Source organism: Notechis scutatus, chromosome 4, assembly GCF_049901735.1.
Source record: "Notechis scutatus isolate UNSWTSFEM ecotype Mainland chromosome 4, rNotScu1.2, whole genome shotgun sequence".
NCBI classification, from domain to species: domain Eukaryota; kingdom Metazoa; phylum Chordata; class Lepidosauria; order Squamata; family Elapidae; genus Notechis; species Notechis scutatus.
In genome coordinates, this window is record NC_142012.1 from 135980427 (window position 1) to 135999622 (window position 19196).

Sequence of the window (19196 nt, forward strand, 5' to 3'; positions counted from 1 at the left end):
AGAGGGTAAGCTATCCTTTCAGCACCATTAAACTGCCGCTTTTTCCTCTTCTCGAAGGTATCATTCAAAAAGTCATACTTTTCAGGAATTTTGTTAAATATGTCTTAGAGTCCTAGGAACCAAGAAAGACTTTCTCCTCTCAAGCACTTTCTCCACTTCCTCCTGCGCATTCTTACCCGGCTGCCAGCTTCTTTGTGGCGGCCATTACGGACCGCCGCTGCAAAGTCCTGGGAAAAGGGGGTTCTGCTGGCCCGGGAGGGGTCTGCAACACCCCCAAACCCTTCTCCGGGTCCCCTACCTTCAGCTGCCCCTGCAGGGCAGCCTAGCTCCGTACCCGTCTGGGTCGGAGCCCCAAAAACGGCTAGCACGGCAGGGATCGCGCAGCTTCGCAAATCCCTGCCGCTCGCGAAGCCGACAAACCGGAAAAACCGGAAATGGGATTTCTATGGGTCGAAAGTAGACATTTTGCAGCATGCCAATTGCAATTAGTGTTTTTATTTATGTAAATTATGCAATCATGAGAAAAATTAAATTATAAGTATAGAGGTTGAAGGGGAAAAAATCCCTCTTCTTTTTCGTACCACGATCCTGACAAAATTAGGCTCCCGTTTGCATTCCAAATGATGGAAGTCTCTGTGGATCTGATGGAAATATCTGCTCCAAGAAAGGCCACATTTGGCAAAGTCCTAGCAAAAAAAGGGCAACCTTCTTTCCTGCCCCAAAGTCTGAGGTTATCCAGCTTTCCATGTGATTAATCTTAAGAAAAGTATAGTAGCAGCTTACCAATCACACTGATTGCATTTATACAGTTAAATTTGTCTCTAGTTTTGTCCTGAGAGCTTAAGATTGTTTTGTTCTTCTAAACTAGCTTCCTATTTTCAGAAATTGCTTGCCAGATGCCTGGCAAACCTCAGATGCACTGCAGGTGACCTACACAATTCCTTGTCAACTGCCTTTACAAAGTAACACTACCAGTTAGAGTTGCTGTTCTCCTTAGCTCAATCATCAGAAGTTCAACATATGGATCTGCTTTGCATCATTTTGGGCTTCCTTACAAAGCTTCACATATGCCTTGATAGCCCATTGATTGCTGTTTGGAAAAGTGTGTACTTAGTTGATGTTTATAAAAGGCACTTTTATTCTAAGACAAGGAGAAAAGAAGAAACAAAAACAATTGTTTTTCACCATTCAGGACATTTGCAGAAGTTGCTTGCGTTTGGTCCTTATGAAATGGTTACTTAGATCAGGGTTCCCAAGGATCTATGAACCTTCCATGAATATTGAGAGCTTGACACACTCTCAGCTCTTTTCAGAAAATGGCTTCCACCTGGGAAATAGGGTGGGGAATTACAAAACTCATATTTACCAGAAGAAGGACAACTTGAAAGATAATTCCCCAGCTGCAGTTCTCACTCCGCACAGTCTACAATACCCGTATCTTTTTGCTAGTCAAATGGGATCTCTTCTCCTTCATAACAATGGCCACCAAAACAAAGTAGGGACAACGCTTCCCATAGCTTTAACAGCATGGTCTATATTTTCTTCCATGTGAAAAAATACCAGATGTGTTTATGTTTTTGATCTTCCCTTCTTTGGCATTTCTGTTTGTTTCTGAGTACGTGCACAGAAGAAGTGCACAGTGGGCCTTATCCTTTCTATTCTGGGTCTTATCGTCAGAAAGCAGGGGTTTACAATGGAGTCAGGAACATTTGGAGCTGCTCACCAGCTCCATGGGGAGGATTTTTTTCCCTCTACTCGGTGGGAGATCTGAACCTGCTTCTCTTTTAGACTTTCCCCCCCTGGGTTTCTTCTCTAATACCAGATCTGGTCTAATTCTGTTTAGTTTTAAAGACTTACCCTTCTGGTGGATAAACAGAGAGTTCTGAATCCCTTAATTTTTTCCATCATTCTGTTGGGTTGGAAATAATAGAAATAAAATTAAGTGGATCAGGGAATCTTGTGGGCAATAAAAGGGAGATCTGCTGGTACTGTTGTCTAGTTTTATGTTATATGGATGTCATTGTCAATCTTGTTCCTTTGAACAAGAACAGAGTTTATTTTAATATATAGCTGTGTGAAAAAAAAATTAACAAGTAGCAAAAAGGCTGCTGTGAGAATCATGTTCTGTGATGTAGGGAATAAGGAATTTAAAATAACTATATAAAAACAAATGGAAAAAATGGAAGAAATTTAAGATTGTTTCTTTGTAATTTTATATTGCTAGTATCAACTAGTTGATTAAACAAAAGTATTTGTTAACTGTTTGAATTGTATATAAACCTTAGAAATAGATATATAACAAATTATATAAGAGTAAACAAATCTTCATTATAGCACCATATGCCAAATAAAACAAATCTCAATTATACACCATATGTTGTGCCTTGCTGTATATTGAACACATCAACATTTCTTTTGTTTCAAGATGGTTGGCTCATCAACATCCAGAGCAGGGTGGGAGAAACACTGGTGTCTGCAAACCTTGAGAAAATTAGTTTCAATTATATCTGTTCTTGCTTTTGCTCTATGTTGGTATTTGGAGCCTTATTTAGTTACCCATAAAATATAGATGTCTTAGAATTCCATCTAGAGAAGGATGGTATATTTTGATGACTACCCAAATACTAATCTTTAACTAAACTGAGATGCCTTTCTATTTATGGATTTTGTTGCAAATAAGACATTCAGCATCTGCATTATGAAGTTAGCTGCAAAGAAACATGCTGTTACATTGTCCCATTTCTGTATTCATTGGATAATTCAAGAAAATAAACCATAATGTAATTATGCAGGTTTCATTGAGACTATCCTGTTGAAATATTCAAACTTTATGACAGTTCTGTTAAATCAATACTATTCCTAGCATCTCGTGAATTACTTGTAGGATTCTTTGAATGAATTCATGTCCTTTGTATTTGTTTCTCACTGTTCCGTCTGTCAGTAAAATAGTTTCATTTTTTAATTTTAATTAAAATATGTAGACTACTATTAAAAAGATGAGAACAAGGGATAAAAACTAAACTATGGGTGAATAAACAAGACATTTAAAAGTATTGTGGAACTTATGATTTTCATTAATTGGATATAAATAACTGAGTGTACTACAGCAATAGCACTTAGATTTATATATCACTTAATAGTGTTTTATAGTATTACAGTTCAGTGGTTTACAGAGTCAACACATTGTCCCCAACAATCTGGCTCCTCATTTTACCAATCTCAGAAGGATGGAAGGCTGAGTTAATCTTGAACCAGTCAAAATCAAACTCCTAACAGTGAGCAGAGTTATACAGTTTTTAAAAACCAAAAATCACAACTAAGCTCTAAGCTAAAGCAAGAGTCTCTCTCAAGAATCACTGTCAACACAGTATAAATCACCACGTAGAATTATAAATTAAAAGACATTCAATCCACATTATTAAGAAACTCTTCTGATTAAATATCCTGTGCAATTGGAGTGTAGGTTCCATACCTGAAAAAAATCCAAATTATGCATATGGTACAAATCCATGCATTAAATTGAAATCTGTGGATGGTTGAATTCTATGTCAAATTTACTTTTAAGGTACAATTGTATTCTAAACATTGAAGCGTACTCTCAAATTTGGTTAGTCATTCTTCCATGGACAAAGAACCTTTTCAGTGAAAGGCATAAAATCTTGCAGCAGCTAGCATATGCAATGCTAATTCAGTACACTATGAAGGGATACATGGTTTAATAAGAAAATTGAGGCTGAAATGGGAATTCATCTTTTAAGATTTTTATAACTGTTAGTATTAATCATTTTCCAGAATTGAGCTTTACAGCACTGCAACCAATTATGGAAAAAGAGATCTGCTCTCTTGATTACATTTCCAGTAAAGTTTAGAGAAAGAATTGTCCATTTTTAGTAGTCAGGATTGGAGTAGTGTTCCAACAATAAGACATCTTGTAATAGTTTTGTCTGAGATTTGGAATAAATTTAATATTCTTCCATTGGAATTCTCATTGTTGCATGAGGTGCTTATGATCCAGCAGATGATGTGTCTCATTCTGTTTGGCTCCCATGACAAAGTTTGTTCAGTTGTTTGCATTTCCTTGTTTTCAAATCCAGTGGGCTTTGAGAGATTCCCCACTGTTTCATGATGGACTTATTCTTGAATGTTTTCATTGATACCTTCATTCCAAGATCTCTTCAAGAACCTCCAACGTACTTTGTTGGCCAAATATCTGAATGTACTGTGTAAAAAATTCCACAGAGGAGAAATTATTCCACTTTTCTATGGTGAGGTAAATGGTTGTTTCATTTTTGAAACAAACATTATCTTTTCCTTTCTCTTAAATTTTCTATCCATCATTTCCTACAAACTTCCACCCCACCCCTTATTTTCCTTATTCTCCCCCCCCCCCCATTTTCTTTATTCATTCTCTGGTAATTCTATTTCTGCTTTTCCTCTTCCAATTAGAAACATTTGGAAGTTGTTCATGACTTGGTTAGAAGGACTGACCTCAGCTTTGGGGACAATTGACAAAAAGCTTAGAATATATCCTGAACACTAACATCATTATATTGTGATAAAAGAATGATTGGCCGTATGTCTTTGGGTACAGGTGAACTTCAAGAAGTATCCTTAATAATATCAGTTAATGTAGAAAGTTTTTTGCTGTTCTTCTGATACCATCATAGCATAAGGGAAATTGAAATATGCTACCTTGCTTCCAGGGCTTCTTATTAATTCAGCAAATCCCTACTGCAGCAACAGAATCAGGAAAACTGTTGTAACTTCCTGCCAGTTTAAAAAAAAGAGCTAGAAGCTGAGTTTTTGTTCATATTTTCCATATTTTTAGAAAACCAAGGTTAATGAAATTGAATATCATTTGAGATTCCCCTTATAAATATACTAACACACTTACAATTTTCTTGCAGGACTGTTCACAAGATTATGTTGTAAAAAATTATTTCTCCTACTACCTGTTCAGAATTTCTGCTGCAATGGGCCAGGAAGTTTTCTACATTACATTTCTTCCATTCACTTACTGGATCATTAACGCCCACGTTGCACAGAGACTGATAATTATGTGGTCGGTAAGTATTATTTACATTATTCACAGTTTAATATGTTGTTGCTAATTTTTTCTATCTGACTAGTTGTAAATTAAACCAAGTAAAAGCCTCACTAACTGCTTCTATGATCATTTCTTCCCATTTGGACAGAGACAATAAGACCCTTGGTGCAGAGCTCCCAAACAATGTTATAAACTGTTGATTTTCAGAAGGGTTCATACCTGATGCAACTTGTGTGTCTCCTGATATGGTCTCTTCCACATGCTCACAAATGGACACTTCATGGGAAGAATGTTCAGATGAACAGCCATGTAAGAGGGTGTCATACTGTTGAAACTGGTTTTCATATATATGAAACTTATGGAATTGAATCAGTCCAGCTTTTACATCTGAGGAGAATATTATAGTCCAACAGTTCCTTTTCATTGTAGTAATTCTTCAGAGGATTAGAATAGCTGATCAAGAACAGTGGTGGTCTTTGCTGTGTTGTACTCTATTCACAGTATCGGATTTTCATTTTTCTATCTCAGAGTGTAGTAGTGCCCTCTGCTGGACTCAAATAGTTAACAGGGCTGAACTGGTGACTTCTGTTAAGCATTTTGTACTCCATCAACTTAAAGAGAGCTTACTTGCAGAAGGACAAAGGCATTCCATGTTCTGCAATGAATCTATAAAATCAATAGTGGTACCAGAAATGGGAGAATGGATAAGAATGCCTCACTCCATGAACAAATTCCTTGGTTGTGTAAGCCTTCCCCCTTCTTGGCAGATGGTGGCAAGAATGGTATAACTTTTTTTTAATGAACAAAATGCCTTTGACACCTTGATTTGCTGAGAAAGAAGCCATTGCAACTCTGCTTTTCAGGGTATCTGGTTTGTCAGAATGAATGAATGAATGGATAGATGGATGGATGAATGCATGACAAGACAGATTCATATAGGCATGCTTAAACTGTGGAATTTACCTATGTCCAGGGAGCAAGCCAGTACCAGTATTCTCACACAAAATCATGTATCAAAGTTATGGTTTAAGTTTAGGATTTATGTAGAAAAGTGGAGACACTTGGCACAGAAGGACATACTTTTATTGTGTGTGACATGATGCCTTTAATAATCCAAGATCTCTGGAACTCATAAAGTGATTCCACAGTCTCCGCTGGTGGATGGATTTCCTGACCACCCAGAGTTAAAATGGTGTCAATCCTGGAGCCATTTTTAAGCATCTTCAGGGTTGCTACAGCGAGGCTGGATGGAACTATGGGAAAGAGAGGGGGGAATAGAGATAGTGGGGGAGCATGTAGCCAAAATAACATTTTTTTTTTAAACAAGTTTTATTAATTTTTCAGAAACAAACAAATCATCATTAACCATTACATACTTAAACCTTTTTCCATTATAAATTTAACAAGTCAGATAAAACCTTATTTTATACACTATAATTCTATTTTAAACCACTTCCATATAAGCATACAAAAACCTCTTATCCAGTTTCTCTTTACTTCTCTTTACTCTTATTCAATTTCATTATTATTATTTCATCTATTTCTTTCTGACTTGGTTACCATTATTCTCATTCTATATTTCTGCAAGGTTTTATTAATTCTCCCAGAAACATAAACACACAACACACAGAACATAAAAAAAAAAATCTTTTAGGAAAGTAACTTGGCCCCAGATATCTCTCTCTTCATGGACTTCAATTATATTCATGCTCATCTTACATGTCATTACTTATTTTATTTACCATTCTAAGTCTTCTATATTAACTTCTCCACACATTTCACTCTTCTTAATTCTATCTTAATTAATCCATCTTAATTTGAGTCATTACATTTGTATCTTTTGTCCATTCTTTATTGTCCCTTTGTCTCGTTCCTTATAATAAAAAAAATTTTCCCCCTGAAATCACTAATCAGAGTATGATGCCTTTCTATCTCCCCTCTAAATTAATCAAATTAACATTTAAAATAACACCCAATACCCAATCCGATTCTGCTTGGTACGTTCTATCTAAATAGTAAATCCAAAATAATTGAATACATAGTTAAACAGTAAATCCAAATGTTGAATCTTATAACATTCCCATTGTCTTTTCCAAAAACAAATGCTATAATAAAAATTTTATAATAACATCAATACCATAATCTTATTAAACTCTTTAATTAAAACTCAATATTCTAAACCTTCCCTTTAATATTATTAAATTTAAAATCAATTATTACTAAACATTTCAACATTTTAATCTCTTATCAACTCTTAAACCATTTTAGTTTTCTATTTCTAATACAATGCTACAATATCATCTTATGTACCTTGCAAAATCTTTTTTGAAGAATTTATACTTTACCCTTTATCCCTAAAAAGATTCCTTTTTCCCATCTAGTTTCAAAACGTTGTGGCTTTTCTCCACCATTTTCCTTCCTTCCTTCCCCCACCAAACCTTTCTACCCCCCCTTCTTCTAGCCTCTGCCTTACTGGCTTCCCTTCTCTGTTGTGTTCCTTTTCCCTTTTGTTTACTATCATTATATTGATTTTGCACCTTATTTTTCCCTTCTTAAGTGTTTTTTAAATCTTAAGTCCTTCATTTCTCTTCCTTTCCCTCTTCCTTCTTTCTTGGTTAAATTCTGAAATTCATTAAAGATGGCTTCTTCCTCTCCTTCTTCTTCTTCTGCTGTCTTCATCTGTTGTAATGTTTGTTGATAGTTAGCAAGCGCCATTTCTAAGAAAAGGAAGGCTTCTTTCAAACCATCTTTACCATTTTTTTTGTTTGCTCATATTCTTTTCTCAGTTCCTCAACAGAAAAAGCCATTATAAATCTTTTCTTTTCTTTTCCCCTTCTTTCTTCTTACAGCAACCAAGATATTAAAAAATAAAATAAAATAAAACAGTCCCAAAGTTATCAATCAGTCCAAGCCAAGGCAAAGTTCTCACTTTCTCTTCCTGGGGTAGTATCAATCAGAAAAAAAGAAAGTCCAAATCTGTTTCTTAAAGTCTTATTGCAATATATTTCAGTCTTCAAATCCTTAAGGCATCTCCTCCAACGAAGTCTTAGCATACAAATATTTTTTTTTAGTCCTCTCCCTTCTCACTTATCACTTAAAGCCAGTTTTTACCTAAAAAAATAGGTTTCTTAATATCCACTTATTAATTCCGTAGAAAAGGAGAGTAAACTTTCCTTTCAGCACCACCAAATTGCCGCTTATTTTCTCTTCTAGAAGGTATCATTTAGAAAACCATAATTTCCAGGAATTTTGTTAAATATACCGTATATACTCGAGTATAAGCCGAGTTTTTCAGCCCATTTTTGTGCTGAAAAAATCCCCTCGGCTTATACTCGAGTCAGATTCCCTCTGAAAAAAAAAATGGTGTGGAGTCGCTGCCGCCAGAGCGGCCCAGTCCCGCCGCTCGGGAAGGGAAAGGCAAAGCGCTTTTGCCTTTCCCTTCCCGGCTGGGGCTGTTGGGAGTCGCTGCCGCCTGCCTTTCCCTTCCCGGCTGGGGCTGTTGGGAGTCGCTGCCGCCGGGCGGCCCCAGTCCCGCCGCCTCGGGAAGGGAAAGGCAAAGCGCTTGCCTTTCCCTTCCCGGCTGGGGCTGTTGGGAGTCGCTGCCGCCGGCGCAGCCCCAGTCCCGCGTCGCCTCGGGAAGGGAAAGGCCACGGCTTGGAAGGCCGCCGCTGGAGTGAAGCTGCGCGCAGTCGCTGCGCTAGCATCGGATCGGGCGCGCCGGACGGTTCCGACCGAGCCCGGCGTCATCTTTGGCACCCGCCAGCGCCGCGGAGCTCCCTGTGCCGGGAGAGGAAGACACCCCGGGCGGGGCAGGAGAGGAGCTTCTCCCGCCCGCCCCTCTTTCCGCGCCCACCGGTGTCCCGCAGGGCGACCCCGCCCGCAGTCGCCGCCGCTTGAAAGAGGCGGGCGGGGTGGGTAGAAAGGCTGGGAAAGAGGAGCAGCCGCTGCTGCTCGGGAACAGTTTACTGCCATCGCCCTCAAAAGGGGGCAACCGGACAGGGAATCCGAGCGCTCGTTGCGTGCCGGAGGCGACAAGCCCGCTCGGGTGGGCGTGTTTGCCAGAGACCCCGGACGAAGCAGCGGCAAAGCTCCGCTGACATCCCGGGCAGACAGGCGAAGCGGGACCTTCTCCTCCAAGGGCGCCCGGCGCCTTTCTACCCACCCCGGCCCGTCTCTTTCAAGCGGCGGCGACTGCGGGGTGGGGGTCATCCTGCGGGGACACCGGTGGCGCGGAAAGAGGGGCGGGCGGAGAAGCTCCTCTCCTGCCCCGCCCGGGGGTGTCTTCCCCTTCTCCGGTACAGGGAGCTCCGCAGCGATCCGATGCTACCGCAGCGGCTGCGCGCAGCTTCGCTCCAGCGGCGGCCTTCAAGCTGTGGCCTTTCCTTCCCGAGGCGACGGGACTGGGGCGCCCGGCGGCAGCGACTCCCAACAGCCCCAGCCGGGAAGGGAAAGGCAAAAGCGCTTGCCTTTCCCTTCTCGGCGGTGGGACTGGGGCAGCGCGCCGGCGCAGCGACTCCCAACAGCCCCAGCCGGGAAGGGTTAAGCCTGGATTCCCCAATGGGTGTTAAGGAAAACAAACTAAACAGAATGTGCAGCGAAGTCAGATAGGAAGACAGGTAAATGTGTGAGATAAGTTTTCTAGTTAACACGCAGTACAAATACAGATATGCTTGTGCTATCAAAATTATAATTTATTCCATTTAAGAATTATAGCATAGTCATTATAAACAGTCCATTAGTCATATACCAAATTCAGTCAAGTCTTGTCGAGGATACTCTAATTGCAGGCGGTGGCGACTCCCAACAGCCCCAGCCGGGAAGGGAAAGGCAGGCGGCGGCGACTCCCAACAGCCCCAGCCGGGAAGGGAAAGGCAGGCGGCAGCGACTCCCAACAGCCCCAGCCGGGAAGGGAAAGGCAAAAGCGCTTTGCCTTTCCCTTCCGAGGCGACGTGAGATAGTGAGATCGTTTCCCAAATTAATTATTTTTATTTTTGAAATTTACCAGTAGCTGCTGCATTTCCCACCTCGGCTTATACTCGAGTCAATAAGTTTTCCCAGTTTTTTTGTGTAAAATTAGGTGCCTCGGCTTATATTTGGGTCGACTTATACTCGAGTATATACGGTATCTTAGAGTCCCGGGAACCAAGAAAAACTTTCTCTTTTCAAAAGCTTTCTCCACTTCCTCCTGCGCATTCTTACCCGGCTGCCAGCTTCTTTGTGGTGGCCATTGCAGACCGCCGCTGCACCGTCTTGGGAAAAGGGGGTTCTGCCGGCTGGGAAGGGGGTCTGCAGCACCCCCAAACCTCACTCCGGATCCCCTTGTCTTCAGCCACCCCTACAGGGCAGCCTTAGCTCCAGACCCGTCCGGGTTGGAGCACCAAACGGCTAGCGCGGTGGGGATCGCGCAGTATCGCGAATCCCTGCCGCTTGCGAAGCCGACAAACTGGAAGTCCCAAAATAACATTCTTTTCTATGTGAACCAAGGACGTTCTCGCCAGTACCTGGAGAGGGGTGGATAGAGGACATTAGGGTGGGAGAAAGGACCTGATTGGGGCATTCGATGCTTGTGTGTAATGGGGAAAAGAACTTTGGACTTTGAATTGGCTGGGGAAAACCCGGGATCTTCAGAGTCGGGTTTTCACCAGGTGTGCCAATATGACTTGCTAAATAAATCTATACTTTGAGGAAGCCTCTGGCCTTGGAGTTTTGATTTCATCTGGGTTGTCATTTGGAACCCTGACAGTAAATGTCATTTAAAGAGGCCAGACCATACAACACATCTTCCAGTAGACTCACTCCTTATGCAGAACCAACCTCTGCTCTCTGTTTCAGGTATGCTTTGAAAATATCATAGGCCTGCATTGGCCTGCACTTTCTGCATTTGTATTCTGGTCTTGCTACATTTGCAGCATGTGAATGAATATAGCCAGTTTTCTTTGTAAAAAGGCCTAAGCAAAAATGTTCAAGTAACAATTATGCTGCCATTTTTCGGTTATTGTCTTGGCATTTCATATGGTAGTTCTCTGAATGTATTGATTTTGCTGGATGATACCAAGCCCTTTTCCAGAAAACTGAATTTAGTTAGATTGTTGTAGAAATAGGCTTTCAGGCTTCTTTTATTGCTTTAAAACATTTCTGAGTATCCAAATTGTTACAATCTAAGTGCTTCCTCTTTCTTATTTGTTTGTTTGATTTATTTATACTCTCAAATGAGCACTTAAGAAAACTAGCATGTTAAAAACTTGAAATTTTAAAAAAATGGAAATGAATGCTAAAATCAATAACCAATTAAAGGGAAAGTTCTTTGCATTTTTTTTTTTTTTACTACTAAGAGAGTTAGGGGCTAAACTTCCACCAGCCTTCTTCCAGGGATGTCCTAAGCAACATTCTGGTAACAGGAGCTTCTTTGAAAGGGTTTGTGTAGGCCTTACTTACAGGATAGATGCATAACAGGAGATAATATCCTTCAGATTGTCAGGGCCTTAAAGGTCAATAAAGTGCCTTAATTGTATCCAGTCGGGAACTGCCAACTGTGCAGAACAATCTTCATGAGGTCCTTGTGTTCGGTATCAGTCAACATCCCTTCTGCACCAATTATAACACTAAAGCATTACTCAAGCATATGTAGAATATAGTTTTTAGGGCTCAAATAAGAACTGATAACAATTATCACACATATATTACAATTAATTGTAACAATAATTGATTATGAGCCATCGTTGGTTTTGACTCCTAATGAGATAGATTTTCTCCAAAATTTAAGTATTTAACTATGGGTGTATGAGGATATGCAGGGGGAGATGCAGTTTACTTTTTTCTTTTTAATTTAAACCTAGTAGTCTTTTGCATTATTTATTTCTCTTGTTTAATTTATTTGTATTCCAATATATCTCCTTTTCTATATTCTTTACATTTTACTTACAAAAATGGTGTGCTCTACAAGCAACTGGTTATAACAATTTTTAAAAAGTTTTTTATTTTTAACAACATGCATGGACAAACATAAACATAAAACAACAAAAAGTCTTCTTTCAATTATACAGTGTGTTGGTTGGTACATATTTCTTGTGCACAATATCGATAGTCTTTTCCTCTTAGACTTAAATTTACATTCATATTACATTAATCAACTTTCCATGTCATATTATATTATTATTACATCATCATTAGACTTTGATTTCAAATCTGCATTATCCTCTAGAGCAAATCTCAGTTCTTACTAATTTTAGTTCATATTATAATTCATTCCAGAATAATCAATTATAACATATCATTACTATTGTGTTATACTTCAGTTTCCTGCTTTTCTATCTAACCATTGGTAAAATAAATCCCATATCTTAAAGTACTCTTTTTCTTCTTGTTCTCTAATTGCTAATATTAATCTACTCATTTCTGCACATTCCATTATTTTCTTAATCACCTCCTCCTCTAATGGAATTTTCTCATTTTTTTAATTTTGAGCAAACACAATTCTAGCTGCAGTTAAAACAATAATAATCAAATATGTCAGTTCTCTGTTGTAACCTTCAAGTAAAATTCCCAATAAAAATATCTCTGGTGTTAGATCAATATGCTGTTTTGTCATTTTTTCCAGCCAGGTGTGTATTTTAGTGCAACTGGTTATAACAATTTAATGAGTTTAATCAAGGGATATATTAATGCTACCAAGAGTAGCCTTAATTTTGCAAAAGTGCTCCTTGCCACAGCCAGAACCTGCAAATTCCATTGAATAAGGGCCAAAGTATTTTCAGATGTCAGAGCTACCTTCTGTAGAGAGAGTGCAGTCTATTCAGTTAAAATAGATTGAATTTCTTTTCCTGAGTCTGTGGCATCAAGGGACAGCAGGAGGACAAAAATGGCCTTAGACTGTCATGAAGCAAATATGTACCTGGTACATGTCTTGTGATATTACATATCTCAAAAGAATAGAACTTGTAGTATAAAGTGAAGAGTCAGTAGGGTCTAGTGCAGGGGTGTCAAACTCAATTTCATTGAGGGCCTCATCAGGATTGTTTTTTACCTTGTGGGACTGGGGTGGGTGTGGCCAGGCTGGGCATGGCCAGCTCAATGTGTTGGGGGCACCTGTGGTGGCCCAAGCATTCTGCCAGCAAAAACGGCCTCCCAAGCTCTGTTTTCAGTTGTGATGGCCTCCTGCAACCCTCTGCCAGTGGAAATGGAACTCAGGAGGGCCACATTTTCACTGGCAGAGGCACCATGGGCTGGTCCTTCACTGTTTTGAGGGTGGCCCTGTGGGCCAGATCTAAACATCCTGTGGGCCAGATCTGGCCCACAGGCCTTGAGTTTGACACCACTGAGCTAGTGGTTAAGGTACTAGCCTAGAAATCGAGACTCTGTGACCTTGGGCAAGTCACTGACTCTCAGCCCAATCACATGACAGGATTGTTGTTATGGAGAAAATAGGGGAGGGAGTATTATGCATTTTCTCCACCTTGAAATATTTATAAAACGATAACGCTCGGATAAAAATCAAATAAATTAATAATATTGTGCTGATTTTTGCCATTTTGGTGAAAGCAAGACATATCCTTCATCACCATCCTGAATCCAGTTTTTTATTTGTGAACAATTCCTCTATTTTCCTGTGACTCAGTTCAGTTTGTAAACCGTTGTTCCTTTTAATTTGGTGAAAATGTTAGCTGAAGGGGCAAAGACATGGTAAAATTTAAAACTAAGCTGAATCAATACATATTTATTTATTTATTTATTTGTCAAACATATACAAGATAATGAGTATAAGTATGAACATAAACAAGAACAAAGGAAATAAATTCAGATAAATGGGGATAGTAAGACAGGGACGGTATGCATGCTGGTGTGCTTATACACACCACCTTTAAGGACCTCTTGGGAATGGGGTGATGTCCTCAGTAGATAGTTTGAGGTTGAAGCTGTGAGGGATTGAGGCTGTAACAATGGAGTCTGGTAGGGTGTTCTGGCCGTTGACCACTCTGTTGCTGAAGTCATATTTTCTGCAATTGAGTTTGGAGGGGTTTATATTGAGTTTGAATTGGTGTTTGCCCGTGTATTATTGTGATTGAAGCTGAAGATGTCATTGATAGGCACGATGTTATAGCAGAAAATTTTGGAACTATGCTTAGATTGGACCGCAGGTGGTGCAGTTCCAGATTCTTTAGGCCCAAAATGTTGAGCCTGGAGGCATAGGGAATTCTATTGTGAGTGGAGAAGTAGAGTACTCTTCTCGAGAAATACCTCTGAAACTGCTCAATTGTGTTAATGTCCAATATACAGTGCGGGTTCCAGGCAGACAAGCTGTGATCGAGAATTGGTCTGGCAAAGGTTTTATATGCCATAGTTAACCATTCAGTGTTGCCAATCTTAAGGCCATACAAATTGGGTCAGTCTGTGTTCCCTGACTTCACTCATCCGTTTATGGATTGGGTCAAATCTATAGCTACAGCTACCTACCTAGGGTCGTTGCTTTTATTGGACATCACCAGATGGATTGGGAAGACTTTAGTGTTCTTACTGAAAGCAGACCCCTAAATTGTGAACTGAAAGGCTTTTTGTCTTGCTCTAATTGAAGGCTTTTTATATATGCATTTGTTTGGTTAAACTACTTAACAAGATGTATGTGTTTGAATGAAACTCTTTACACCTTGCAGTGTGTTTTAGCAAAACATTTTAAAAATATTACCTTGCTAATATATTCATTATGCTAATAAATAACACCCACAGAAAATACATGGAAGAACTGAGCCTGAATCAACAATATATCACCTGGAGAGTGTTTGATGCAAGCTAATAAGTTTCAGAAAAGAGGGATTTTCATGTTGGACATCTGCAAATCTTTAGTGATTTGAACAGTGACAACCAAAATTGTCAGTGCTTATATAAGAATTTTCCCAGCATTTTCATAATGAATCTCATTTTGATAGGGAGCCTATTTAAACTAGTATACCTACTGTAACAAGAACAATGCCAGGAGGATACTGGGAATTGCAATTCAGCAATGTCTGGAGTCTCACCAGAGGAGAGTGCAAATTGGACTGGACTGACTTCAAAACATTTATTTTTTCTTCTATAATTAAGTTGATTTGAGTGTTCTGGAAATGATTTGGGATTTTCAGAAATATGTTGTCTGAGACAGAATGTTCTGTATGTGCTAGAACACATCTCTAGCTACATATTTCCAAGCTTCTCATTATAGTAATTGCATCTGTTGATTCCTCAAGATTTCACAATCCAAATTAATGGCTATTTGTATTTAACTTTTAAAGTCTGAACTTTATTGCTTTTGGCTTAATATCTTAATGTCTTGATATGTGTCTTGACCTGATGCTGCTTATAAGAATTAGAACAGCAGAGAAAACACGTACTACAAAGCGTACTAAGTACTATGAAGTCAGATATCAAATTGAAATAGCCTTATGTTTTAAAAATAAAAGAAGCTAAAATAGTGTTCATCATTGTTGTTAATTATGGTACAGGATCTCAAGGTGTCCACATACATCCTAGGATAATATGACTTCTGCAAAATACATACTTAAAGATTATAGAAGTTAATGAAGGCTAAGATGGCTTCTGTTTGCAGATTTCATTTTCATTTGAGATGCCAAATTTTGTCAGCCTTCCTCAACATGCATAACTCCCAGTCCTATGACGGCTGTGTTGATATCTGGTGTCTCTGGGGGGCATAAAGATGAAAAAGATTGTCAAACATGAAGCCCTGCTACTTGCATGAATAAAACAATTTAAGAGTTACTGCAAACAAGGAACCACTGGAGGAATGGCAGAGAAAGGACATTCACCAGGCTTGAGAATGGAACTACAGTATAATAGTTTGTATGTTTCTTATGTTTTGTATTCATTGCTTGAGGTCCTGATGATTGCTAGGAAAGCTTGTATTCACAATAACTGCATATACAATACCTTCATGAGGGATTTTACTCCAAAACCTAAGCTATTGGTGAATACCACGACTATTGGTGAAAGGATTTTTTTTTATGGTGAAAGGATTTTTTTTATTACAGATGGCTATTGAAGATAGTATAAGCCCCATTGTATGATTGTAAAAAGGAGCAAGCAGTGGTAGTTTTTATGAACATGTTTCTTCCATTTTGTTTTGTAGAACAGAGAGTTGTCAAGCTAGGATAACATAAAAGTTGAGCTGAATGCAGTAAGAAAGGAATGCTTAAAAAAAGCGTGTAATAAAACAAAAGAAATCAGATCAAGAATGAGTGGGTGATGAATGAATACAAAAGTGAGTGACTAATATGACATTTTATTAAAGTTGCATGCCAATTGACTCTTAATATGAAAGAACTATATTAAGATGTTTTGGTCATATATATATATGATGAATGACTGAGAGCCAGATAACAACATAAATATGTTCTCTTTTTGGAAAATTGAATCAATTGAGAGGTAGGGGAATAATGAGGAAATCATGGTTGGATGGAGATCCTCCACAAAGAAAGATTAGATTAATTGAAAAAAAGATTGTACGAAGTAAATTATGGATATAACAGAAGGCAGAGATGGTTTTCAAGGAGAGAAATATATGGAAAACTAAAGTAAATAGCATTGGTATAAACTGTATTTAGCTGCATATTCTTTTTTTATCTCATGCCTTTAATTTTCTACTATTTATTACTCATTTTTTTGTGCTTTACTTAATGTTATTTCCCCCAAAGTCAGTGGTGTAAAGACTTATATGTGTTTGGGAGTGTGTTTGTATGTGTGTGGTATATGTATGCATATATGTATCCTTGTATGTAACTACACCATCAGGGAAGAAAGGTAGCCTATTGCAAGTAGCAGGAGTAAAAACAGATCAGTCCAACCAAGTAATCTTTCTGCCTTTTTAAAACCTAAAAAATAGGGATGACTTGAGTGTTGTTTGTTGTTGTATTATAAAAAAAATTCAAATGACTTTAAATGAGTCCTGGTGATTCTGCAGCACTCTGTGTACTCTAAATTGCCTAATTAGATGCAACTGTCTTCTCTTATAGTCAACGCTTCCCTCTAAAACTAGGCCTGCTTCCAAACTGAAAAGCCTCTATATTGGAAGTTGCATTTAGAGTTAAACTAATAGCCACCATAATAGACTATTGGGAGGGTAAATGTGATTCAGTCTTTTTAATTGTTCCAATCTGAAATATGAGACAAAGTTTTTGCATAGATTATTACTAATTATGCAGTAGACAGAAAATGTGAGGGTATAAACGCCAGATTCCCAATGGCCTTATTTTTGAGGGAATAAAACTGAGAGATTGTTTTTGTGCTCAGCTCAAACTTTCCCGTTAATGCTCATTAGATATTCTTTAGTAGAAAAGAGCTGAAATCTCTCTGCTCATCAGCTTTTGACAACATAAATAATGCTGAGGTTCAGTCAAAGTACTCATGCTTAAAATCTAGCCAGCTTGGTTTACTGTGCAAGTACCATTTATATTTGTTCAAAGATATACCTCATTTTTTATCATTCTACCTTACATAGAATAAAACATATTATATTTTCCATTATTGTAATAGATAAAATTGAGAAGGGTTGTTGGCAGTACTACAAGAAGATTGTTGGCAGTACTAACAAGTAACTTAGGGTATAGCTGAACTGGACTTTATCTAATTGAAGTAACACCTCTGCACAATCATTTTAGCATCTGCCTTGCATCAGAGCAGAGATGGGATGACTATAACCTATAAACAACCTGAAACCCCTATTTTACATTCATAATCACGCCATAAGAAATTATAAATTATAAGCAGCACATTTGAAGCTAGGCAGAAAACATAATAAGCTAATCTTCAGTTAGACACAATATCTCTAGACAAACTTCATGACATTGCTACATCACTACCCTACTTCTTGTAGCCTCTCGTTGATGAAAATCAATTAATATTTAAGTAAATGTGTGATCCTAGGTTGATTGGTTCTGGTATTAGAGCATTTGCTATTCCTTTTCTTGATCTGGATCTGAATATTTATAAGGTTGGAACATACATGCAATATGCACTGTGTTAAGCAACAAATTTATTTTTGCATAGGTATTTCTTGACTTGACTTACTTCATTGATTCAAGTGGATTTTTTCATGTGGGAATACGTTCATACATCTGCTACAAGAAATATTTTCATCCACTAGGTCATTGTTTTTATGCTGCATCATAAAACTTTAGGATGGGAATTTATAAGGAGGACACAAGATTCTGGGCAATGTACATGCTTCCTTCCACCATCTGTTTTGGGAAAGTTATCCTGTTGATGGATAGACAGTCAGAGTTTTAAGCCTTTTTATGTAATTATTATTCTAACATTTTGTTGGATTGGAAACAACCAAAGCAAAAGACTTGGCTAGTGAGAAAGTACAATAGTTGTATTCAACATAGTTATGTGCTGCTTCCAAATAAACTGATAATCACAGTTTTTTGCCTGTCATGGTGGTTGTGTTTTGTAAAAGTAAATCTTGACTTCTTATTGATTGTAGGCCATCATGTCTTTGTCACTCTTAGCAACCAAATCTTGACTTCTTATTGATTGTAGGCCATCATGTCTTTGTCACTCTTAGCAACCACAAAGAAAGATTTTCTCCATGATGATCTGTCCTCCAGGTCTTTTAGTTGTGCACCCTTTGCTGCTGTAACTGAGTCCACTATGCTGTTGGTTATCCTCTTCTATTCTTTCTTTCCAACTTTCTTGCAATGCAGAATAAGTAGAGTATCTGACAGCATGGCAATGGAAAAGTGATGAATCTTTTCTTGGGGATTTATAGGTCATGTAGTCAGCTGATTAATATGTAATTGAGAAAATGCCACAAGCAATGTCTTTCTGGTGTTAGATGCTTTTGTTGTGGCTTGAACAAACAAATTCTTAATATTAATTTGGCAGGAGAGCCTTCTCTTTCTCTGCAACCAGCAAAGAAAAACTGACGTTTGTTGGAGGCTGAGAGAAAGACAGAGATGTCTTTCTGTCCATTCATTGCCACATTGATGTGATGGGGACAAGGGAGACAAGGGGCAAGGGAATAGAAGCCACATGTTGGATAATAGTTCTCTCCCAAGTCTGCTTATTGCCATCCTATTGAAATTCTCAGGCTTTTTTCAGTTGGATTTAATCTTCCAAATTTCCTTCTTTCAGATTGTTTCCATTCATTTTAGTAGCTTAGGCT

At 38.5% G+C, this 19196-nt stretch overlaps 1 protein-coding gene across 2 annotated transcripts in view; it reads left to right on the forward strand.

The window, feature by feature from the left end:
* SGPP2 (sphingosine-1-phosphate phosphatase 2) overlaps window positions 1–19196 on the forward strand; it is a 46645-nt gene that overhangs the window by 13967 nt on the left and 13482 nt on the right. For both annotated transcript variants that reach the window (XM_087965024.1, XM_087965025.1), the window contains exon 2: window positions 4908–5066. In XM_087965024.1, the coding sequence (XP_087821150.1) occupies window positions 4908–5066 (159 nt within the window). The remainder of the gene's footprint in view (window positions 1–4907; window positions 5067–19196) is intronic.